The following is a 25,906-nucleotide window of genomic DNA, read 5'->3' as shown; positions in this document are numbered from 1 at the left end:
TTACCAATTCTGGTCACATCTTCTGTTGGATACTGATCCTGTGAGAAGACAGAATCTTTCATATACAGACAAGAACAGACATTATACTTGATCTTAGCCTTCAATTTGAAGGGAAGTTTAACACGAAAAATAACACTCAGTAGTGTTAAAGAAAGCTGGGAGTTCAAAGTACAGATTGGTGCTCATTTGTTTAATTTATGTGTGTGTGTGTCTGGGCAAGAAAAGACAATAGAACATCAGTCTGAACTAGAAGACCCAATTCTGCTTCAACCGAAATTGAAGGCAAAACTTTTTTTTTTAAATCTAAGAATATTTTTACAAAGAATTTCAAAGTTGTGCTTAAAAATTCCAGACACTATTTCAGGGACTGTCTGTCTGTCCATCTGTCTGTCCCCACTCTCAGTATATATCTACACTGCAGGCTTTTTGGCAAGAAGCTTTTTGTGGAAGAGATCTTTTGTAAAAACTTCTTGTGCAAAAGTGCGTCCACACCTCAAAAGCGCATCCCAAAAGCAATGCGCTTTTGTGCAAGAGTGCATCCATACTTCATCGACGCTCCTTGCACAAGAAAACCCTGATTGCCATTAACAGAATGGCTGTCAGAGCACCTGTGCTTTTTCTGATTGGCTCTTTTTGCACAAGAAACCCCTGTTGAGCAAAAAAGTGTGAGTGGATGCTGAAGAGCTCTTGTGCAAAAAGGAGTTATTCCTCATAGAAAGAGGTATAGCTACACCGCAAAAAGCGCACTGTTCTGCCATTCTACTGTAAATTTTCTTGCGCAAAAATGTGCTTGAGGTGTGGACGTTCTGCGGGTTTTTGCGCAAAAACCCTGTAGTGTAGACGTAGCCTCAGTAGGGTTGATCTCTTAGTTATATTCTAGTAGCATCCTATTTGATGATGCAAACTAAGGGGGAAAAGAATAGCTTTCCTCATTAGAAATCATAGAAAAGCAGAAGTTTAAAGCTATTAGTAGGTAGATTCTATCTTTAAAAACAATACACAAAAATAATCTGTCTCAATTTGGCTCTCTAATCTCAAAGGATAACTAAAAAGCCATTAAAATTACAGAGCTTACTTCAATATTTCAAGACTAATTTCCCATGCTTTGTAACCAATAACTGTAACCCAACGGTGAGTAACCATGTGTGTTTACAGCGAATAAAAATAGTTACATCTTCCCACAAAGCCGGAACAATTCAAGATCAAGATGTGCATCTCAGTTTTAACTCTGGAGGTTCCTGGTTCAATCCTGTGTGTCGAGCAAAAGAGTGGCAATCATAAAAGCAACATACTTTTGGCTCCTGTTTAAAAGTCTGTATTAACATTGTTTTGTGGATTTTTTTGTAACTAGATAGCTGTCAGTCACCCTTTTCTTCTTAGATTATACGCAAGTACTACTAGAGCTAGGCCTAAACTAACATTCAATCCAAGTATGCCCTGCAACTTGGGCTTCAGGACTGATCACCAATTTGGTCCTGATCTGTAGTTTATATAACAGAGTATGATTTTTGCTCTGTCCACCTGCTGTCAGACATAGGTATCTGTCTCAGTTTATACCCTCACTTTACCACTGAAGCAAATCAGCCTGCCATGCTTTAAAGAGGAAAAAAGAAAGCAAATGAACTATTACACTACCAAATATCATGTACATTAGAAAGATATTTTCAAAAACAGAAAACTACCATAACACTATAGGTTAAAGGAGAAATATACAAGTTCAATCTTATAAAAAGATTACTGAAATTTGACACAGAGCATGACAGGACCTTCAAATACTTTGGGAGATTGCGGAGGTTTCTGGAAGTTCATGTCATTGCTCCCAAACAAATTCTCAGGCTACATCTACACTACGGGTTTTGCTGGAAGAGGCAATGCAAATAAAGCACTGATTAGTATTTCCGCATGCTTCATTTGCATAATCTCTTCCGATCTGTTTTTTCGCAAAACCCCCTTTTTGTGCAAGATCCCTATGCCTCTTGGGCCTTATGCCTCCCGAGAGGCATAAGGATCTTGCACAAAAAGGGGTTTTTGCGCAAAAATGAAATGTCCACACTGTTTGTTTTTGCACAAAAATGGATTGGAAGAGATTATGCAAATGAAGTGTGAGAAAATAATAATCCGCACTTCATTTGCATTGCCTCTTCCCGCAAAACTCGTAGTGTAGACGTAGCCTCAGTGTAAAGGGGAAATGAAACAACCCAGCCAAGACCTGTAAGCCTCTCGAAGTACTTGATCTGCCTTATCACAGGGAGTCTTAATAGAATCCACTGAGTCATAAAATGGAGCAGACACCTTTACCTATAATATAAGGGACTATAAGCCCCAGCATGTAATACTCCATCTTGATCTGAATGGCTTGGACGCAGGGGGTCTAGAGTCTCTGAAAGCTCGAAGAGAAGCTATGGGCCACATTTCAGATTTCTACAAGCTTTGTTTTGCCCTGCCTGCCATTAATGATACTCCTTCTAAACTATAACCATGAAGCCATTTTTCATTGTTGTAGCTACCTTTTCTAAGATGAATAACACTATGTACTATATTATTAAGTTTGCCCTTAAGTATTTACTTTCACAAAACTCTTTGGTATGGTTAGTTTAATATTTAACTAGGTTTGAGGCAAGGTAAAGAACTGCCTTTTTCTTTCTGAAAATCCCAGTGTGACTCTGCCCTGGTTATATTAACAATAGCATGTTCCAATGCTGAACACATGGATGAATACAAACACAAGTGAAAGATTTCTAAGACAAAGAGGAAAAGGCGGATATGTATCAGTGCCAAAGTCACTTCGACAGAGGTTCTCTGGTGCATAGCAACAATACAACAGTCTGAACTGTTTAACGCTCACTTAAACATAACATCAGCCTTCATGTAGTATCTATAAATAACAGTGCTACTTTAACTGGTGGGAGTGCCAGAATTTCACTTGAAAGTGCTGTAAGCCAACGATTTATATAACGCTATCAGACTACTGTATGATGAATGGAGAATATAAAGGTTCATATGAACAATTATCTGTCTCTTGTTAATATTCTGTACAATAAAAAAAAATTCTTCCAGTTCGTTTCCCTCCAAATCAAACAGATGGCCGGATGAAACAAAGTCTGGAAAAAAAATTCTGCTGTCAACTAGTTATGTTAAACTTATGCAATAGCCTACCCTATATGAGCCCTATGTGAAATTACACCAGCTAACTAGACAGAACTTCAAGATAAGCAGCAGAGAAAAAAAATCAATAATTTCTTACTGGTTCATACATATGTGGACTATAATCAAAGCTAAAAAAAAGCACTCACAGATGAAAGGCAGAACAGGAAGGATTAAACCATTATCATTTCTTCAACTGACCGAGTATGCTGGTATGTGCACCATGAAAAATCAGAACAGGTGCAACCAAGACGTAATTTCAGGAACCTGTGCAACTTCGGGGGGGGGGGGGGGGTTAGTTTCCTGTGTAGGGAACTAGCCTTTCAGCTATAAGAACTCAGATTAAATTGTCTGTAAAGTATCTTAATTAAAATGAGTATGGTGGTTTTGGCTTGGTTCAGCTGGTCTCCTCCTTGTGATCTGTTACATCTTATACCATCACAAATTTGACACAACTGGCAGAGTTTACTGAAAATGGCCCTGGAATGTGAGAGCATGGAGAGTGTCATACACCAAAGCACAAGAGAGCACATTTTTGTTTGGCTGAAGCTCCACATATTGAAACCCACAACATATTTTTCTGTAGAGGGTATTCTATTTTTATCTTCACTGCTTTCCGGTCATATCATTTCTGACCTTAAGAATTAAATAATCAGAGTGAATATAACCGTATGAAAAATTAATATCCTGTACTTAAGCCACTAAAATATACCTTGCATAGCTTTTTCATTACACTGATGTTTAAACCTAAGCAATTATTTAGGCTAATATTTAGTAAACTTATCATGCTTTACATTTTCAAAGGACTCTATACCAACACTGAGCATGATTCTCCATTGTTCTATACCGTGTACAGTCATTTACATCTTGTACACGTGAGTCCTAAGTACTACTGTTTTGATCTGGGGGAAACTATGCACGGTGTCAGGCAATGCAGAATTGGGCCCGGTGACTGACTAATCCTCAACAATTCTGTAATATTAGTCAAGTTTTCTAAAAGCAGAAGAATATAGAATCTTAATTTTCAATACTCACACATGGAAAAATTATGTCCCAAACTTGCATGTGCAATTACAATAGTGCAAGAACAACATTTTTTGTGTTTGTTCAAATAGCTGGATACATGCATCACTGTAATTGCATGAAAGTGCAATGGTGTACAAGTTTTTCAAAATAAAGTCAATTAATTTCTCAAAAGTCATAAGAGCAGTGTAGGAGAAGTGGGCCTCAGTTCAGGAGGTTCTATAGTGAAGTCTATTAGACCATGCATCACCCACAACTATTGGGTGTAACTATTAATCATTCTTGTGATCCACTCCCTTTTTAAACCTCAAATATTCAGATTTCTAAATACATTCTACTTCTTACCATGTTGTCAAGAGGTACAATTTCACACTACAAAAGTAAATAGCTTAATTTGAATGGCTGACATTTACAAATTACTTTACTGTGGTTTCACAATGGATTTTGCTTGGCTAAGTCTGAGTTCACATTAGTTAACTTTTGAAAGAATAAAATTTTTGTGGCTTGCTGTCATATGACAGCATAATCATTTAGATTAACTGAAAAATTACAAAAAACAATCCATAAACCAGATTGGAAGTTCTGGTGTTTTCATCCATCAGTCTTGGTATTCTTTATAGATAACTGATGGGACAAAGGTTTTATGTTTTTAATAAAAACTGCTTTCATTATACAATGGCTAACTTTGAGTCCCTTTCATCAGTGAAAAGAGAAAGATCTTTTTAGAGTCAAAGACTCATTTTTACCAGATGACTATGTAGATTCTTCTTCATCAATTTGTAAAATTACCCCCATTTCTTTTCCTAATTCAAACCACAGTTCTCACAGCACAAAGATAGCCCTTTAAGTTAGCTGTGCCTCTAACCCTACATGAACGTCCCTGTTCTTTGAAGGGCGTGAACAGAGATGAGGTCAACCGACTTGTCATTCTCAGGAGTCCAGACCCTTGAAAGCAAAGGTGATGTTAATAGTGAGGCAAGGTTGTCTCATAGCTCAAGGCAATTCTAAAGACCGCTGGACCACAGGTTCACTTTCAGGTCTGAAAGGGCTGCAGAATTACTAGAAATTACACTGGGAAAAGGTAAAATAAGAAAGACAGAAAAGTGGGAAGGAGAGAATCAATGTGTCATGATCACACTCTGTATTGACCTTTAGAGAAAAACCTTTCTGAAAAGATAAGCTGTTTGTTGTAATGCAATAGCTCTTGCTGGGTTGTTGGTAGCTGTAATTAAACTCAGGATCTCTGACCCCAACCCCATGCTGTCTGAGATAATGTCAAAACTCCCACTGACTTCAATCAATATGGTCAGAATTTCACCTAAGTTCCTCAGTCAGAAGGCAGTAGCACACTCAAACCTCTACCCATGATATAACTACCAGCAGGTGGGGACAGTGAGTGTCTTGGATACATCATTATATGTCAGGTAGCCTGCCCCAACATGGCTATTGCCAGGCTTAAATTTTCTCACACACTGGAGGCTCTGCCTAATTGTGCCAATGGAACAGAGCAAGAAGAAAGAACAGCGATCAGCTTGGAGAATTACAGAAAGATGATGCTACAGAGGATAAATGGCAAATTTATGCCTAGCAAATACAGGAGGACAACTGCAGGAAAATACAGTAACAGAATTTTTCAGACAAAGACCTCTGGGGAACAATTCGTCTATGTTTAAAGCCAGCTTCCAAAATGCTCTATCAAACAGAGCATGTGCTTAACACATGTTGCTGGCTCAGGATTAGTCAACTGACAGTTGTAGCTATTGAAGAATATGCTGACATTCCGATCTTGCTTCTGCTGGAAAGAGATTGTATATCTTAATGGGATCAGGCTGAGAAATAAGATGAGAAAAAGATATAGTACAAATGGGAAAAACACAGTTAATACACTCTGATAGCAGTTCACTTAGTATTACACACTTGGAAATTAGTTTGTCTTCTGAACCTTACATCACAAACCCACCATACTCTGATCTGTTACTTAGCTACCATGCCTAGGAGCCAAGAGAAGGGTTGACTAAGATTCAACACTCTTTCCTAGATGGAAAATTGATTTTTTATGACCTGTCCTGGTACCACTTCACTTCAGACCCCCAAAACTGATCAGGGTTGCACACTGTCAGTTATTGGACGACAAACCTCAGGAAACAGTATAGAAATTTTCTGGTTGGCACTTTTCCTCCTTAGCCAGCATTGGATGATGCCTTTGCTTTCCTCCCCATCACCCTCATCCCCGCCCCTGAATTCAGTGCAGGTAGCAGTGTGATTTGATATAAGAATGGCAGTTCTAGGCATTTCTGACTATTAGAGATCCCACAAGATTTCCTTCAAAATGGGTTTGTGTTCTGGCCAAATTCCAGTTTGGGTTACTGAAGTTACTGAATAATTCAGTCTTCTTAAAGTGCCCCAGCAGTGTCAATTTGATACAGTATTATTCTTCACTTCCTCTCAAGATGTTGTGAACTGTTACTGTGTGCTGTCCAACAGCTGCAACATTTCACCTAAGAAGTGACTGTATGTCATTGCTGAACAAAAGCAATTCCTGTGTACTGTACTGAGTGTATAGAGTGGTGGTACGGTGAAGTGCTTTGGAAATGAATGGTGCTGTGTAATATTCAGCTACTGAAAAGAAAAATGACTCACTGGAATGTAACCATAATTCTGTCAGAAATAATTGGTTTGCAAGGAGATTCAAATCTTGGCAAGAATTTCTCCCTTTGACCATTGAGGAGAAAATGACAAGTTCATCAGCAAGACTTGATATCAAACCAGGTTTAACACCACAGCAATAGTCACATTTTCTGTTCCTGATGTGCATGTACCCCACTGTACTTATCTCAGTCTGGAGTGAGACCAAGTTGCCTCACTAAACAGTGGATAGACAGTAGGCCCGTAGAGCCCTGCTTTCAGGGCTGGCCTGCCACAGTCTAGGGAGCTCTGTCCTATAGTCAGGCTAAATAGTAGTCCAAGTGCCCTGGCCCTACCTTGAGAGTCATGGGGCTTAGGCCAATTAAATTGAATTAATGGAGATTGCCTATCTCCTAGAACTGGAAGGGACCTTGAAAGGTCATTGAGTCCAGTCCCCTGCCTTCACAGCAGGACCAAGTACCACCCCTGACAAATTTTTGCTCCAAATCCCTAAATGGCCTCTGCAAGGATTGAACTCACAACCCTGGGTTTAGCAGGCCAATGCTCAAACCACTGAGCTATCCCTCCCCCCAATGCTCTGGCCAAGCAGCAGTTCACAAATCCTGCCCTGGTTCCGAGCGAGGCAACAGACAGTCTGAGGCTCAGACCTGTCTGCAGGTTGAGCAGCAGTTCAAGGACCTGGCCCTTGTTCAGGGAGAGGCAACAAACAGTGTAAACAGTTAAGGGCTCAGGCCTGTCTCTAGGCTGACCAGAAGTTTATATGCCCAGATCCTTATTCAGGGTGAGGCTGCAAACAGTACGACCAAACTGTTCAGTGGCTCAGGCCTGTCTTCAGGCTCAGCAGAGGTCAGGTCTCCTTGCTTTGGCAGAGAGCCGACAAGCGCAAGGGGTTTGCTTGCAACAGAGGGAACCTGCCATGCCACCCACCTGACCTCCATTTCCTCAGTTGGCATTGGGTCAGCTATCCCTGAGCTGCTTCCCAGTTCCCCCTGGGGACCTTCCTGGCTTAGCCTCTGCTCTTTGGGGTCTGCTAGAGATGATGGCGCTGGCAGAGTACCCATTGGCTCTGGGTCAGGGTCAAGCAGTGGTTCGGGTGGCCCAAACCAGTCTCCCGGGCCCAGCAGTGGACCTTCCGGCCCAGGTGAGACTCTTCATGAATCATGTCATAGCTGGGTAAAGACAGAAGTTCCTCTCTGTTGGAGGAAGGAAGGCACTAATAGTAATGAGGTTGACTTGTAAGGAGCTGATTGAGAAACCAGATCTCCTTGGAGACAAAAGGTTATCTAAAACAATCTTGAAGAGACTGGGTAAGACTGACCGCACTATACTTAGGCAAAGAAATGCCTCTATTTAGTCAGAGAGCAGGTCTTAGCCACATCTTTTTCTACCCTATATACATGTTGCCTGGATGGGAGTCAAACAAAAGTGCTCTGCTTCCAATGTCTATTCAAGCACCAGGTTGTAAGAAGTGATGTTGAGCTGGGGTGTTGGAGTCTGCCCTTGTCCTGTGTCAGGAATTCTAGGAAAAGATGGATCTTGATTGAAGGGGAGGTCTGACACCAACAGAAGCTCTGGGAACCAAAAATTACACACTGCGAGAAAGGATGAAGACTCTCTCTCAGGACATGTGGAAGAAGGAAGGTGGCAGGAAAGGCAAATATAAAACTGTCTGTCCATGATAATTGGAGTGTCGTCTTTGCATTCGCAGCCTGTGGCTTCCCTGGAATAACATGAAGGTGTTTTTGTTCATTTGTGAGACAAAGAGGTCCCACAGAGGTGTGATTCACCACATGAAAAGGTCTGTCAGTATGAAGTTGGGGATTTCCTATTAGTGGTCTGTTGAAAAGTGTCTGCTAAGAAGTGGTGAATACCCAGGAGGCATGCCATTGGTGAGTGACGTTGTGCCTGATGCACCAGTTCTGAAGTCCAACTACCGCCAGACAAAGCAGAGGAGACCGTACTCCTCCTTGTTTATGCAGACCACAGTGATTATATTCTGACATTAGCTGGCTGAAAAGGAAGCAAATGAGTGAGAGAAAGACCTTGCATGCAAGGCAGACTGCCTGCAGCTCTAAATGGGTACATAATTTGGGCTTTCATAGAACCTATATGCTCTGCATGGTGTGACTGATCAGACAGATGCCCCATCTGAGAATGGAAGTGTCTGTTACAATGATCACATGGGGAATGGGAGCAGAGAAGGAGACTCCCACTCGTACCTTGTCTGTGTTTAACCACCAAATCAAGTAGGCGGCGACCCTGGTAGGAATGGTCACCATGGAGTTGATGTGGTCTTTCTTAGTAGACTGACTTGAGCCTGGCCTGCAGGCAACATAGACGAAATCTGGTTAACCATTCACATCCCTATCACCAATCAGCAGACACTTGTGTATGTGTGGACTGAGCTCCATGTAGCTGCTCCACAGAGCTCAGAATTAGGGACATTCTTCAAACAAACAGTCAGGAAGGACTGCCTAAGCTCCAGAGGTGGCTAGTTTACTCATTACATGTCTTTATGCAGGCTGGAGGCCCTCTTAAGTCATCTCTAAGAATACAGCCTGACCCATACAAAGGCCACTAATGTCTAGGTATTTTCTGACTAGATTTGTCTTATCAATGTAAAAAGAGGCTGCCCTTATTATACCAAGTTTGTGAAGTTTAGTTTCTCCTGAAATTGAATGAGGCTTGAGGAGAAACACTGGCAGATAAGGAAGCCTGCATAAATAGTAAAAACATTCAAGCTAAGGGTTCAAAAAGGTGTCCAATTAAGTTAGATAACCCTATTTTGAAGGTTCAAGAAGGAGGGGGCTTCCTAGATTGGGAGAAAAAATAAAATTAGACCTCTGAGGAATTCGGGAAAATAAAAGTTTGGGACTGTTCATGATACCTTATTGTTAGCAGATAGCCCAGAACAGCAGAGATAAAGGGAGACAGATGATGCTGTGCTGTTCACATAGAAAATCTTTTCTATTTTGCTCAGTAGATCAGCCTATGAATTTCTTGCACTACCTCTTGCTGGTGCTGACTAGAAGATGACCCTCTTGAGTTCGACTTACTATGGTTTTTTTGGGGAAGAAATTTTAATCTATTTCTTGCTTATTGTAGGCCTGCTAGAGGATGTTACCTGACTAGTGATTGATTTCTGCCATAAGAAGTTGTATAAAACTACTCATAATGCTCATGCTATATATAAAAAAAGTGATCCCAACAACGGATATCTGCATCTTCTGGGGACAGGATGCCAAATCCTACCAGTGTTCAGCTTTGCGACAGGTACAACATGATATAATGTACAAGATACATTTTTTAAATTGCCCCAAATGCTACAAATACTACAAGCTGTTACTTGAAATCATCTTCAAATATTATAAACCTGCTACTAACAGCAAATGAATACAAATAGATTTCTTCTGCCTTTTAATTATTTCCGAAGACAGACTTCCAATTTTTATGAAGGGAATATTTGCTGATTAAAAGTATGAAATATTTTAACAATGCTGTGTACTAACATTTGATACGAGTCAAAATGAAAACCAGCATTCTTCTTAGAACGAATGCAGCCAGGAAATAGAATTAGTGCCTGAATATAAAATATACCTCAGAATGGTTGAAATTCTTCACTCTTTTTCCTAAACATGTGATTAGAGTTATCAAAATGCTGTACTCCTGAGCAGTTGTGCTTGTCAGAGAAAAGTTGCTGGTCTTAACTTCAGTGCGTAAATTTAGGCTGACAGAGATCTTAAAGGTTTCCATTTTGTAAAATATATGCCTGAGAAAAAGAAGATGATCCAATCTCTGCTGTAATGCTGTTGTAACCATGCCTAGATCTCTTTCATCTGCTGGTTTTGCATTACTACCTTCTTCAAAGACTTCTGGGTAACGCATGCTATATAAAACCACAGGTGAGCTTACGTCAGGTTTAAAGGGCAGATCTCAAACGAAACCTGTAATATAATCTCTGGTCAAGCTTGAGATACCTTGGCGGCTGTTAACATTTCAATCAAATCATGAAATGCAGCCTCTTCATTATTTCTCAACACAGTGACAGCATACCTACCTATACTATCCTGCCGGACTGAAGCTCAGATGGTTTTAAAGAGTAAATAAAATAAAAATATTTAGAAATGGCAGAAATTATACTTTTTTCCTCAATGTTCTAACAACCAAACTGCATTTAGACATAGGCACTCTAAAGGACAACAAGGCAAGTAAAATAATATGACATAAGGAAAGCCAGAAAGCCTCAACTCTTAGCCTCAACTATATTTTTATTGCAACAGATAATGACCCAAGATGTAGCTCTGAAGGAAGCTGGGCACATTTAAGGCAATAGAAACATGGCTCTCCTAAACATATTTACCACAAAATTCTCCAGTAGGACAATAGGCTAATGGGGATTGTGGTCACTGTCTGCACAGAACTTCACTATAGTTGATTGATCACCCTGAACTAGGATAAAGGAAGTTTTTAGGATTTCTTACTTTATTGTGCATGGGGTTAAGTGTTGATTAGTCAAAGTAACACTTTACCACATCAGAAGCTCTCTTGTGCCTGCTAGCAAACAGAATGAAGTTGCTATCATTCAGGTAAAATACCGGATTGTAGCAACCTAGCTGAAACTCACACTAATAAATGCTTTGATCTGGCATTATCAGTTTGTATGGCTCTTAGAGAATTGTCAAATGAACACTGTTGAGGCCTAATGATGTAAAACTGGACCCCTTATCCATGCAGCCCTCCCTCCAATATCTAGATGCCTCAAAGAGTTGTAATTTTTAGAAAATGCTTGAATAGGAAAAAAAGAAAAAACACCCACTATCAAAAGCCTTGAACTCAGGCTCAACAAACAAAAAAAAGAATCAGACCCTGTTTCTGCTGTGCTACCACCAAAATACAATACTCATTTTCCCAATGGATAGAGTATGTTCATACGTTTAAAAAGATCAATAAGAAGCCTAATTCATTCTTTCTCCATGCTTATATGGCACCCATCACCCATTCACCCAAGCAATCCATTTTAAGCATTAAATTTAATTTTAAGCATTACATTTAATTTCCAATAGTGGGATTTTACAACAAGAACCCCATTAACACACTGAAAACTAACTGTGCACTGCTGAAATGCCAAGTATTGAAATGGGTCTCTGCAAATAAAATCATCGTGTGGAATAAGCACCAGTACACTGTGAAAGAATTCATAAATTAATCAAATATATGACATGTCACTAAATATACACAGGTGCCTCAGTCACAGTAAGGCTCAATACAACTGCACGATGATCTGAAGGCACATCTTTTAACAGGATATTTTTAAAATAGCTAATTTAAAGACAAAAATTCAGTAAATATATAGACTGACTTAAATTTAACTCTAATTGTGTCAGTCACATTCTGCGGCTGTAGGATCCTTATTCTGTGATAGTGCCACAAATGAATATAGATGTTACAGCATACTGCCATCATGAGGATCTTTTGTAGCACTGCATATTCAAACCAGCATATACGGTCATCTTTACCAAAGACACAATAATATTATATGTTCCTAAGACCCCATTATAAAACATACAGTATTAACACCATTTTTACACTGGACTTACTGAGATTTATCTTCTAACCTGTAAGGATTTTTTCAAAAAATGCCCTTACTAGTGGGATTAAAAATTATGGCTCATGTTCCATCAGAAACACAAGAGAAAACTCTTGGGGTATGTCTACACTACCACCCTAGTTCGAACTAGGGTGGTAATGTAGTCAACCGGAGTTGCAAATGAAGCCCGGTATTTGAATTTCCCAGGCTTCATTTGCATGTTGCCGGGCGCCGCCATTTTTAAATGTCCGCTAGTGTGGACTCCGTACCCCACGGCTACACGCGGCACGAACTAGGTAGTTCGGATTAGGCTTCCTATTCTGAACTACCGTTACTCCTCGTGGAACTCCTCGTGGAAATTCAAATCCTGGGCTTCATTTGCAACTCTGGTTGACTACATTACCACCCTAGTTCGAACTAGGGTGGTAGTGTAGACATACCCTTGGTTATAATCAAATCATCAAGAGAAACTTCCCTGGTTATTTATAAACCTACATTCAAGTATAGCCTGGGGTAAAAGATAATCTCAGTTTGGGAAGCAATGCAATTAAAAAGGGTTATGTTGCCTCAAGATACTATATGTCACTAACACAAAATCAAGATGAAATTTTCATGTGGTATGTTTCTTAAAACAAATACTTAGTGAAAGCAAACCTTTTCTCCCGGATCACACTATTGTCCTGTTCTTTTAGTTTTTAAAAAGTGACCGTGACTATATTCTCCATAAGTATGCTCTCAACAGTGGTGCACTTGGAAAAATGTACTAAACCATGCTCAACGTTAATAAACTTGCAGATTATTCTTACAAGAACCAATCTTTAAAATCTGCTTGAAAACCCCATTAACACATTGAAAAATAATTGTTGTTTTGCTGAAATGCCAACATATGCATATTCCCTTTTTGGTACCAAAGGTAACATACCAGAAATGCCAAACACTTAACCAGCTCTGCATGATGCTGATGAATGGTTTCCAAAATATATAAAACCCAGCTTTGAGAAGGGCATAGTGACTATGTGGTTATATGTATGTTCCTACTTCACTTAGACAAACTATTCCTTCATAAGCCTTAAAAACAGCTGGAAAATGACCCTTACAACATTTTAAATATAATTTATCTGACTTTAATAAATAAACTAGGGAACTGAGACTCCAGCTTTTATTCATAAGAAAAATCAATTACATAAAAGGGACACTCACAAAAACGATATAGAGTCAAGTAAACTTAAAATAAAACTGACTTTAAAAGTAACAGAAATGAATATTATTAAATGTCAAAATTGGATGAGCAAACCATATTAAATAATCTAAATTTAAATATTGTTTAATTATTATGGTTAAATAACATTGACTATTTTAATAAGGTATTTAACGTTGTGTAAATAAATAAGAAAAAGAGTTCTTTAAAGTTACCTGCTTGGTTCGATGGTTGCCAGCCTGAGTATTTGACAGAACTCTGAGATCCAGTTGGTTTAAAGGCTGTCCCCATTTTGATATTGGCTGCATCTGGACTAGTTTCAGTTTTGCCTGGGCTTGCAGGCATGCTCCTCACTGAGGCAGCGGTATAAGCAACAGGCTGTGAAGCCTCCAGGGAATCACTGTTCAGAGAGAAAAAGAGTATTTCTTATCCAAACAGGAACACACAGTGAAATGACAGTGTATTTATGACCAAAGCATAAATGGTTTTTCATTCATACTAAAGCATGAACTGCATGAGTAGGGTTTTTTTTTTTTATAATCGTACCTGAAATTACTTTATTTTATGCAAAAATTCACAGATTGGTCCCAAATCCTACAAAACCTGCATTCAAGTCTTATTTTAAAATATCAAAACTTGTTTAAAAACTAAGGCCACCTATCTTCTTTCTCCTCCCGTGTATGATTTCCATCACTGGGGGTTTTATTTGAATACCGCATACTTAGAAACTAAATGTTATTGCTACGACCAGCTATATACTTTCAAAAAGCTATCTTCTTAAAATTTCCAGAGTCAACATAAAATCCCCTTTCCAGCATCTCTTCTAAACATCTAAATTTGTCTGGGTATGTCTACACTTGCAGTCTATTTCAGAATAGGGCTGCAAATGTAGGCATTCAGAATTGCAAATCAAGCCCGGGATTTAAATATCCCGCGCTTGATTTGCATCTTCCCGGCCAGGTGCCATTTTTTGAAATTTACAAGCCTGGAATAACTGCCTGCGTCTACACGCAGCAGTGAAACGGGTGTTTGAAATAAAGCCTTATTTTGAACTACCTGTTATTCCTCCTGCAATGAGGTTTAACAGGTAGTTTGAAATAGGGCTTTATTTTGAATGCTAGTTTCACTGTCGCATGTAGACGTGGGCAGTTATTCCGGGCTTGTAAAAAAAAAAAAAAAAAAAAAAAAAAAAAGAAGGCGCCCGACCGGGAAGATGCAAATCAAGCGCAGGATAGTTAAATCCAGGGCTTGATTTGCAATTCTGAATGCCTACATTTGCATCCCTATTCCAAAATAGTCACTTTCTGGACTGACCAGTAGGGTTGCCAGATGGTTTAACCAAAAATACCGAACACTCCTCCCTCTGCTTCCTCCCCCCCTCCGCAAAAAAACACCTACCAGAGAAAAAATTCTGTTGAGGAAAAAAAAAAGGGGGGGGGGGGTGGAGACCAAAGTTGTTGAGCCAAAAGGGCCTGAGATTTAAGCAAAAAATTTTTTAAAAAAACCCCAAAACAACCAGTGTGGCCCCCTTAAGAAATGCGTTTGGGGCTTTTTGGCCCTAAGAGGCTGTCTGCCATCTTGTTTTCCTGCTCCGGGCCAGACAGCTCCCCTGCGGAACTAGGTAAGCAACTGGTATTTTCGCCTCCTGACCGGGGGGGAGGGGAGGGGGTGAGGGGGGGGAATAATCAGAAAATACCGGACATTTTAGGTGTCCGGAATTTTCTGATTTTTTTTTTTTTTAACCAGACAGGCAAAAATACTGGACTATCTGGGTCAATACCAGACATCTGGAAACCCTATTCATAGCAAGGTGAGGCCTAAGGAGAAGACCCTGTATGGTGGGTAAAACCGCCACAGTGGCATAGAGAAGCACAAAAATCCCTAGCTCCTTCTGAAGAATTTCCCTGCAACAAGCCTGTGGAAGACAGCTGCAGTGATCTGCTGATGACCCGCTCATAAGTCCTGCTAAGGGATAGTTTCCTGGGCAAGGGGTGAGGAGGACACATCACAGGCTTGACTGCAGTTTGAAACATTGTGGAGATTTTTGAGAAACATTTCCATCCTGTAGGCTGCACAGGGTGCTGGAATTTAAACAGCTCATTGTTGTCTGATTATGCCAAAGAACCTTGTAGGCCCGGGGATGAGGAACCTCAGGCCTGGGGGCCTGCTTCCTTGGATACAGGTCCCAATGCTCAGGGCATCCCCACAGGGCTTTCAGTCTCCTCCACAGGCTGGAGCACACAAAATCTCCTAGCTTCAGGTGTACAAGGGCAATGTGGGGGAATGTGTATCTTTCTCCTCGATTGGGAGCAATGTCAGCGAGGGCCATTTTTTTGAGTTTTTTTGGTCAGCAGCCCCCGACCCAAAAAAGTTCCCCCCATCCCTGTCCTAGACCCTGGACCTGTTCAGCTTTGAGAGTACACAAAGGAGGCTTAAAGCCACTTTAGCACGCCTTCCTCCCAAAACCCTATGCACACACCTTCTTAAAAGCACAGTGAAGTGTCTCTCCCCAAGAGCATACCACAGAAAGGCCCTCTACAAATGACTTCTGATCAGGGTTCAACTCATTCGAGGTCCCCATCCTGAGAGTTAAAACTTGTCGTCGCCTTGGCCCAGACTAACAATTCTCAGTCCCTCCCGAAACCCCTGGCTTCTGATATCTAATGAGCTAGGGCAACTCAGGAACTGGAGGCAAAGGCACTTTCACTGCTGAGTCCCGTGGTGTGAAAATTCCCATCAGTGAAAGTAAGCATATAGTCTATAGACTAATCATTTTCAAAAGCCCATCTTCACTTTCTGTGGCAGGCAACAACAGCAACAGAAGACGGGAACTCAGAAAAATAATCTAATGAATAAGCAGTTATATCCCAGGATAGCATGAGCACAGTCTGTGACTGTGTATATAATTCCTGACTTCTAATCACTGTATTACATGCATCTAATATGGTCACGAAGCACATTTTATATTAAACATAGATTCAAAACAGGAAAAAAACAAGTAGTGATTATTTGACATTAATGCCACAATTTGGCCTTTTTTAGGAAGTTTGTAACAGCAAAAGCAAAATCACCTTTAAGCACCAAATTATTTTTTCAAGGTGTGTCCCACTTAACACATTATTGCTGATTTTCATGATTATGAAAAATTTGAAGACTAAACACTGATGGCATAATTGTTTATTTGGAAAATAGACAACTTACCCAGCATTGCTCAGGTTCTTTAGGGCAGGTGGCTGTGGGTGCAGGAGTCAAGGCAAGGACTTGAGGGAGTGGAGGGCTCAGAGCAGATGGTGGGGGTGGCCAGTGGCGTAATTAGGTATTTTTGTGCCCAGGGCAAAAATATTAATTATGCACCCCCTTGCCTTGGGCTAGCATATGTCACGCTCTTTACTTTTGCAGCGTATTAGTTTACTTATTGTGTCTTTGCGCCCCTGATTATGATGTACCCTGGACGAGTGCCCTGCTTACCCTGCCCTTGTTACGGTACTGGGGTAGCAGAGGGTGGTCTGCAGTTTGTCCTCAGGACCAGCCCAGGGATCAGCGGGGGCCCCGCACTCTGCCTACCAATAGCTCCCTGGGGCAGGCCAGGATGGCAGGGACTGTACAGCCCGGTTGATGGCTGATCTCTGTGGCTGGGGTGCTTGCTGCTCCTATGTGGTCATTCTGGGGGTATAACGGTCCCTACTATCACCCCTCTCCCTTCTGATTTGATGAGAAAATCACATCCCACACACATCTCAATGTCCTGGCACAGCCAAACTAAGGATGTTAAATATCGATGGACTAATCGAATAGTTGATGCATTTTACATCGACTATTTGATTAGTCAATAGGGCAAATCTGCCCTTTGGCTTTTCCTATACTTCAAAAGCAAAAGCACCACGTGGAGCCTGGGAGCAGCTAGGGACTCCAGCTGATCCTGGGCTCTACATGGCACTGCTTCTTTGAAATGCTGCCTGCAACCGGACGCTGGGCTCCTCACTGCATTTCATAGCAGCAGCGCCACATGGAACCCGGGATCTGATTCTTTCTGATAGAGGCAGCAAGAGAGGGAAAGCGACTAGTCTTTCATGTCCCTAAACCAATCCCTGATTATGATAAAAGGAAGCTGCATACTGGTGATCCTGGATCTTTCTGTTTAAGAGGAGTTCTTGAGCAAACACACTCGCAGACAAATGGACAGACACACAGAAAGAAGCACAAACTCTCTCAAATGTACAGCAGATTATATGGTTTGCATTTCATTTACATGGTATATGCCTAAGTGCTGGTCTACACTGAAAACTTATAATGGCACAGCTACGTCTCCAAGTGTTTATCCACATTCTTGAGGCAACCTAACTTCCAGGTTGGGACAGTGCTATATCAACAGAAGAATTCTTCCTTTGACCTAGCCACTGCTTCTCAGGGAGGTCAATTGACAACAGTGATGGGAGAACAACTTCCTGTTGCTGTTTTAAGTGTAGACATTGCAGTAGTTTTTTGGGTTTTGTGAACAAAACCTCTCTTTCCACACATGCAATTATCTATGAGTTCCTAATCACCTGATTGCATCAAGAAATCAGGCAGGATCTCCAAATGACATTAGATGTGCTGAAAAACCACCACTACTGGTTGCACAAGAAAGGAAAGTGAGGGTAAGTTCCACTGGTTTAAAAAAAAAAAAAAAAAAAGTCAAGCACTTATATAATAGTAACTTCAGAGGGTAGCCGAGTTATCCCATACAGACTAAACATAAACAACAAATGGTTCACTTCTTCAGATAACCAGATGAACTCCAGTTATCTGAAGAAGTGGGCCGTGCCCATGAAAGCTCATGATACCATCTACATGTTTTGTTAATCTATAAAGTGCTACCAGACCATTTGTTGTTTAAGTTTTTAGTAATAATTGTGATCCAAAGCCCACTGAAATCAATGGGAATTCTTTCTATGACTTTTACGGGTTTTGGCTCAGTTCCCTCAGATAAAAGTAAACTTACTCCCATAAAGGACTGAAAAATATACAAGTTACTCAGCAAACCCGGTAGAAATTGTTTTTCTGCTCACTTGGTTCTTCTAAGTTTTTCCCCACACCTGTAGTTTTACATCACATTGATCTAGTCCTTAAAAACTCAGTCAATATGGAAAGCAAGCTTACAGATGCTAATTTTACCCACAAATCCCTTTCTGATTGGAGGTCATAATTCAGTCAGAGATTGATTAATGGGGTTATATATTTTGGGGAAGACAGAGGGTTTCCCTAATGTGAGCGCTCAAAAACACATCCCCTGGACCATCGATCGGGTTGCTTTGCTATAACCACCATCACAGCCACTCAGGCAGAGCCCAGTTAGAACTTGAGGATTTATCAGGAGACTTTCTTCCTCCATTAACAAAAATAGCAGCTTCCTTTCCCCTCCACTCCAACAACCAATCACCACTCAACAAACCACCTCTAAAGTAAAATATGTTCTCTCATGCAAAAGCACACATAAGAAAATCCTGCTGAATTAATAACTTCCTTTGCATAAAGACAGTTTTGTTTTTAAAAAATTATCAAGGTGGAACCAGAGTATGAGGGGCTATCAATAAGCTCTATTGACTGCTATTCATTCTAACCCACTTACACCATTGGAAATCTGGCTTAAAGATGGAAAGAGGAACTTCCCAAAGTGGAAACACCAGCTGTTAACAACATAGCAGTTTACTATATTATAATGGCCTATTTTTAAAAAATTGTATGGGATGACAGAGGAAACCCGGTGGACAACTGCAGACTTTAAGGCCTCCTTCCGCCTCTGCTTCATTTGAGGGGGGAAAATAATGAATCCTTAAATAAACAAAAATAAATCCAAAGTAAACTTACACCATACTCATTTGCACCTAGTACAGAATTAGTGAATATCTGTAATTGCATTCATCTGAATATATAAAGTGTGTGTAGGTGTGTGTGAGAGAGAAAGAGAGCGAGGAAATCATTCTAAATTTCATATTACCCTTTCCTGCATAAGAACTATGATTATTTTGATTCATTACTTTACTAGTTGGCTCATACACTGCAAGGCACCTCTCTCTTCAGGAATTCACCTAAACTCCTGGCAGCCCAAACCCAAACCCAAACCCAACACTAATATTTTGATAACTTTTTGGTATACTGTGTAAGGCTGGCCCACCTTGCTGATTTTGTTGACAAATTTCTAGGCTTGTATAGTATTTTTGCTTTATTTTCTGTGTCTCAGAGAAATAATTTTTGCCCCTTTGTAAAATAATTTCTGCCTCTCTATGCAAGCAACAAAGCAATGCTGTGGCATCCTTAGAGAAGTTTGTGTTAATAAACACCTGTGAAACTTTAAATGGGACTGAAATTACAGATTAAAGTGTTCTCTTGCTCACCTCTACCACAGTGATGACACTGTCAAAAATGGGTGACAAAAGACTTCCATTTCAGCAGTTAATACTAAGGTTACATTTGAGAATATTCTTCCAGCAATGTCAGATTTAGAAGTCAGATTTGATTACTTTAAGAATAAATTATAAAAATGTCTGATCAGGACAGAAAAATATAATAGGCAGAAAAAAAGTACTAATGAAATTCAAGAAAAATTTATAGCTATAGGCTAACGAAGAGAACACCAAATCACATAACCATGTACTAATTAAAAATACAAATGGACTGAATATAGCAATGTCAATTTTAAACCAAAATTTATACTAAGAGTGCCTCTGAGTTTTCTGAACAATGTTCTGGGAGAAGATATGTATAATTCTATGCCAAAACATTCAAGACTTGCCAATTCTGATCCCTTTTTCATTTTTTAAAACTGGTCATGTGTTCTTTTTCCAAGTAGGGAGCTTCACAGATTTCTAGAAGTCACAAAAACTAACTTGGCTGAAAGAAAGATGCTGTTGCTTTTAAGAACCAACATATTTTACCTGATTTAAGTCTATGTGAGAGATTTTCACGTGCCTAAGGGATTTAGAGTACAAGCACTATTGACTTTCAATGAGACTAGTGCTCCTAAAACCCTTTGGCTGTGTCTAGACTGGCCAGTTTTTCCGGAAAATCAGCCGCTTTTCCGGAAAAACTTGCCAGCTGTCTATACTGGCCGCTTGAATTTCTGCAAAAGCACTGACGATCTCATGTAAGATTGTCAGTGTTCTTGCGGAAATACTATGCTGCTCCCGTTAGGGCAAAAGTCCTTTTGCGCAAAAGGGCCAGTGTAGACAGCTCAGCTTTGTTTTCCGCAAAAAAGCCCCGATCGCGAAAATGGCGATCAGGGCTTTTTTGCGGAAAAGCGCGTCTAGATTGGCACGGACGCTTTTCCGCAAAAAGTGCTTTTGCAGAAAAGCGTCCGTGCCAATCTAGACGCTCTGTTCCGAAAATGCTTTTAACGGAAAACTTTTCCGTTAAAACCATTTCCGGAAAATCATGCCAGTCTAGATGTAGCCTTTAGGTACATAGTAGAGAAGAGGAGAATTAAAAAAAAAATGGCATTCCAGATTGAGAAGGCAAATAGCTTGGTGTTCGGGGGGAGGGGGGAGGAAGGATGATTATTAAATTAAAATTCAATATCTCTGTCCTCAGTCCAATGACCTGGACACTTTAAACTCAGAGATTAAGACAGAGATTGATACTTCACTACTTTTGCATAATGAAACTTTCTTCCATAAGAATAAAGCTCTGAAATTAACTCCCACCAGGACCAAAAATCATCAGAACCTTTCACTCCTTTGACCTATCTTCTCTAACCAAAACAGAACAGGATTTATACTGAAAACTAACGAGCAATGAAACACCTACCAAAACAAAACACTACCCTGCATATACACAATTCTCTCATTGGGGAGAAGATGAGAGAGAGAGAACAAGACACATGACAGATGTTAGTCATGTTGCTTAAAACACTGTCAAAAGGCACTCAAACTATGGTAGTTGAGGATGATCTAAAAACCTAAGTGGAACAGAATCAATTAACATGATGTGTGTGACAAGCACCAGTTTTCACCAAATTGCTTTTTAGATCTTTGCTATAAATTAAGATTAGGGGAATGAATACAAGCAGTGTTTCCTCTAAGATTTTCCATCCTTGGGCAAGGTGAATTTTCTTTTGGGTGGGTTGAAATTTCTTATGTGCAACACCAATATAAAGGTAGTGTATGGATGTGCACCCACCAGTACAAACAAAAACTGTAGATTATATATATTTTAAATAGTCCATAGATGTGGAAGAAAATATATTAAAACAAGGGATAATTAACAAGGAACAATGCTTATGATTATTTAATATGAAATCAAATAAAAAGAAAATTAACATTATCCTTGGCTGAAGTAGTGGGCTGTGCCCACAAAAGCTCATAATACTATTTATATATTTTTGTTCATCTAAGGACCATTGTTGGTTTTTTAGAGTTTTTTTTTTAATCTTACAAACTTATGTCTACCCTCTGAGACCTTGGAGTATACGTATCATCATTCTTTCTAACAGGCAGATGCATGTTTCAACGACCTTCCAAATAAGGTCTCATCCTACAATACAGCTAGCATCACACCAAGTACAGTAAACTTCCGATAATCCGGCACCTTTAGGACCCAGGGGTGCCGGATTATCAGATATGCCAGACTATCAGAAGGGGGGGACTATGAGGGGTCTGGAGTGGGGTGGGAGGGGATGCCTCCCCAGACCCCTCATAGCCCCCCCTTACAATAGTCCGGCTCTGCCCCAGGCATCCCTGATTCAGCTGCTGCTGGTCAGTTTCAGCAGCAGCTGAATCGGGGATGCCTGCAATAGAGCAGCTGGGGTGCTGCCAGGTTGGTCCCGCAGTGCCAAGGGGCAGCGCTATGGCACCAACTCAGCAGCACTCCAGCAGCTCTTGGGGACGCCTGGGACAGAGCAGCTGGGGTACTGCCCGGTTGGTCCCGCAGCCCTGAGGGGCAGCGCTATGAGACCAACCTGGCAGCACCCCAGCTGCTCTGCTCCCGGCTTCCCCGATTCAGCTGCTGGACCGTTTCAGCAGCAGCTGAATGGGGGAAGCCTGTCCGGCTGCCCCAGCACTTCCGGGTTCTTGAAGGTGCCGGACCATCAGGAGTCCCGGAGCATTGGATGCCGGACTAATGGAGTTTTACTGTACTTGCTTCTTCTGACTCATGAGAGCCAGAACTCTACAAAATAGCAAAGATCTGGCCTTAATGCAACACAGTTTTCCATTTATTAATTAACAACACGCATTTTAAAACCATTATGAACACAGTGATAGAAATGTAGCCGTGTTAGTCTGGTGTAGCTGAAACAAAATACAGGACTATGTAGCACTTTAAAGACTAACAAGATGGTTTATTAGATGATGAGCTTTCGTGGGCCAGACCCACTTCCTCAGATCAAATAGTGGAAGAAAATAGTCACAGCCATATATACCAAAGGATACAATTTAAAAAAATGAACACATATGAAAAGGACAAATCACATTTCAGAACAGAAGGGGGATGCAGGGGAGGGGGGGGGAAGGAAGGTGAATGCCAGTGAGTTAATGATATTAGAGGTGGGGAAGGGTAGATGTCTGTGAGTTAATAGTATTAGAGGTGATAATTGGTGTGCTTTGGGTTCATGCAGGGCCCAACACGTGGCCCGTGGGTGGGATCCTTTGAACACGGCCTCCACTGGGAACACGCTTGACAATGGCGAGTCAATATAATGGTTTTCTATTGATATGCGTTTTAGTAGTTAAATTCCTGGACTGTCATTGCTCATTAAAAGTGCTGTCACATGGGTGGGAATCAGGTAAATGTTGCATTTTATTAAAATCAGCAGAACTGACTTAAATGGGGCCTGCGTGTCATGTAGTCTTGCCTTAATCTTTGTATTCATGCCCTCAGCATGTGCTGTGGGTGTCACTGTGGCTCCCAGGGCTTCTAAAGTTGAACAACTCTGCCATAAGCCATTAGCACAGGGGTGGGAAATAATTTTTGATGAGGGGGGCACTCCAAGAATTTGGTACGTGGTTGAGGGCCGCACTCTTCCATTATATTAATGGAGGAGGTGGAGGGGCCTGGGATGGAGGTTGGGAGCAGGAGGGAGCTTGGGGTAAGGAATTGGGGTGTGGGATCTTGGGAGGAGTTTTGGTGAAGCAGGGGATCGTGACGTGGGGCAACAGACTGGAGTGAAGAGGGTGGGCAGGGTCTGGGAGGAGGTTGTGACCTGGAGCAGGAGTGGGGTGCAGGGATTTGTTCTGTGACCAAGGATAGTGGATTGGGGTGCAAGGTCTGACAGGAGGTTGTGACCTGAGGAGGGGTGCAGATGGGGATGCAGTGTCTGGGAGGGTGTATGGGGGCTGGAGCAGGGGTGCAGGTGGTTTGGGTTACATGGGGTAAGAGGGCAGAAGGTTGGGGAAGGAGGGGTTAGGGTGCCAGAGATAGGCTCTGGCTGGGAGACCTTACCTGGCTCCCAGCCAGCAACCCAGCAGGTTCCTTAGCCAGGATCCCTGTCTTCCAGTCCCTGTACGTGCTCAGGGGAGCTGCAGGAGCCATGTTTATTGCTCTAAACTGAATGCTGTGCGCCACGGGGATAAGGAGCACTTCACATGCTTCCTGTCCTGGCAAGAGGCAGCTACTATGGGTCGAAATTGGCCAATGGGAGCTACTAGGGGCGGGAGTAGCATGAGAAGCCTGTCTCCCCTCCCTCCAGGCTCTCAATGCTCACAAACATGCATGTGGCCCTGCACTTGGCTTTCTGGAGTGCTGAGCAGGGGCAGGGCAGGCAGGGAGCCAGCTGAGGCCCATGGCCAGATATGTCCTGCAGATCATCTTTTGCCTGGCCCTGGACTAGAGGCTGGATCCAGCTTCTCCATCTATAGGAAGCACAACTGCTGCTGCTCACCCTCCCTCTTCCCCAGCCAATCAGCTGAGCTCCCTGCCTGCGCGGGGAGCTCTGAACCTCTGTGTGGGGCTCAGAAAAGGACTGTGCGCCTGCGTGGGCACACAGCTTACAGGGAACCTTGAATACAAGTCTGAGAACCTGTCAGAAGTTGCTATCTGCTTTTGGTACTTACTGCAGAGAAATATCAATAAAACAGATTGCCAAAGTTAAACTGAAAAAATAAAGAGAAATAAGGTCACAACGCATATAGGATCCAACAGCCAGGACTCCACTCTTTAGTGGCAGGTAGTTACTTGCACATTAAAAGCACATGTTTTGAAGAGGATTCTTAACTATGATTTCTCGTGCAAATAAAATGGATAAATACAAGGTGGAACTTCCCTGCACAAACTCTCAAGTCCTGATTCAACTTCCAGAAATTATGTATTAAAAGCCCACAGGAAGAAGTGACCAAAAGTGTACACAGTACAATGTTCCTTTCACTGAATGTCATTTTGTGTGGATTAACTGCTTTAATAATCTACTGCTGTTTCTCCTCAACTCTGATTGCAGAAATAAGAAGCCAACTGATTTACCTGTAAACACACTAACTCAAAGCACCCATGACTTAGGCTTTCCTAATTATGTGCGTAACTAGGACTGCCTCAGTCTGATACACACCAGTTTTCCACAGGGGCCAGCCAATAAAAAAATCATTCCAACTTTCACAGATCTGAAACAAAACTGAATCTAGACAGATATGTTATTACTCCCTGGCGTTTTCAGCAGCTAGAGATATTTTCAGAGCCATGAAGAAGTAGAAGTTTCTAATGCTGCAGAAGTTTTTTGAGAATGTAGGAAGCTGTGATTTAAAAGTCACAAATACTGAAAATTTAAGTTAAAATGTTATTGTTGTTATTGGCTGACAAGGATGCAAAAAAATTTTTCATTACTAACAAAACCAACTTTCTTGCTACATCTTAGGCAAGATAAAAGTTTCTTGATGAGGAAGAGCTTTGAATGAGAAGATAAATTTTCATATTTTATAAAAGTCTGATAAATTCAGATCCCCCATTTCCAAAAACATTTGTCTTCTCTTCCACTAGGAATGCACCCTATCCTTTCCTTTATTTTGTGCCTATTTTTTTTTAATTTAGCTTCTCTCATTATCTGCAAGCAAAGTGCAATTCTAAATTACTCCTTAGGTAGCCTTCTGGAAATGCCAAGTTTCTGCATAAAAAGGCATTAAGTTTCAATTAAGTGAGTTAGAATCAAAATATCCCGTTTGAGAAGATCAACGTAGGACTAGAATTTTAAAACTAATTGTTCTGAACTAAGGTTCTTAAATTCTTTGAAATGTTAGGAATGACAGGGAATTGAATCCCTTAAGGAGAATGGTGGGAAATTATAGAAAATTGATTTTAGTTTTAATTGAGAATTAATTTCATGATTAGAGTAATCAACTGAGAGGTAACTT

The 25,906-nt window shown here is 41.0% G+C and overlaps 1 protein-coding gene across 11 annotated transcripts in view; it reads right to left on the bottom strand.

Annotated features, from left to right (window-relative positions):
• PDLIM5 (PDZ and LIM domain 5) overlaps positions 1-25,906 on the bottom strand; it is a 217,902-nt gene that overhangs the window by 30,155 nt on the left and 161,841 nt on the right. For all 11 annotated transcript variants that reach the window (XM_075929618.1, XM_075929625.1, XM_075929616.1 and 8 more), the window contains one exon: positions 13,814-13,998. In XM_075929618.1, the coding sequence (XP_075785733.1) occupies positions 13,814-13,998 (185 nt within the window). The remainder of the gene's footprint in view (positions 1-13,813; positions 13,999-25,906) is intronic.

Source organism: Pelodiscus sinensis, chromosome 5 (genome assembly GCF_049634645.1).
Source record: "Pelodiscus sinensis isolate JC-2024 chromosome 5, ASM4963464v1, whole genome shotgun sequence".
NCBI classification, from domain to species: Eukaryota; Metazoa; Chordata; order Testudines; family Trionychidae; genus Pelodiscus; species Pelodiscus sinensis.
The sequence above is the reverse complement of the archived record's forward strand: the minus strand, read 5'-3'. Positions and strand labels throughout refer to the sequence as shown.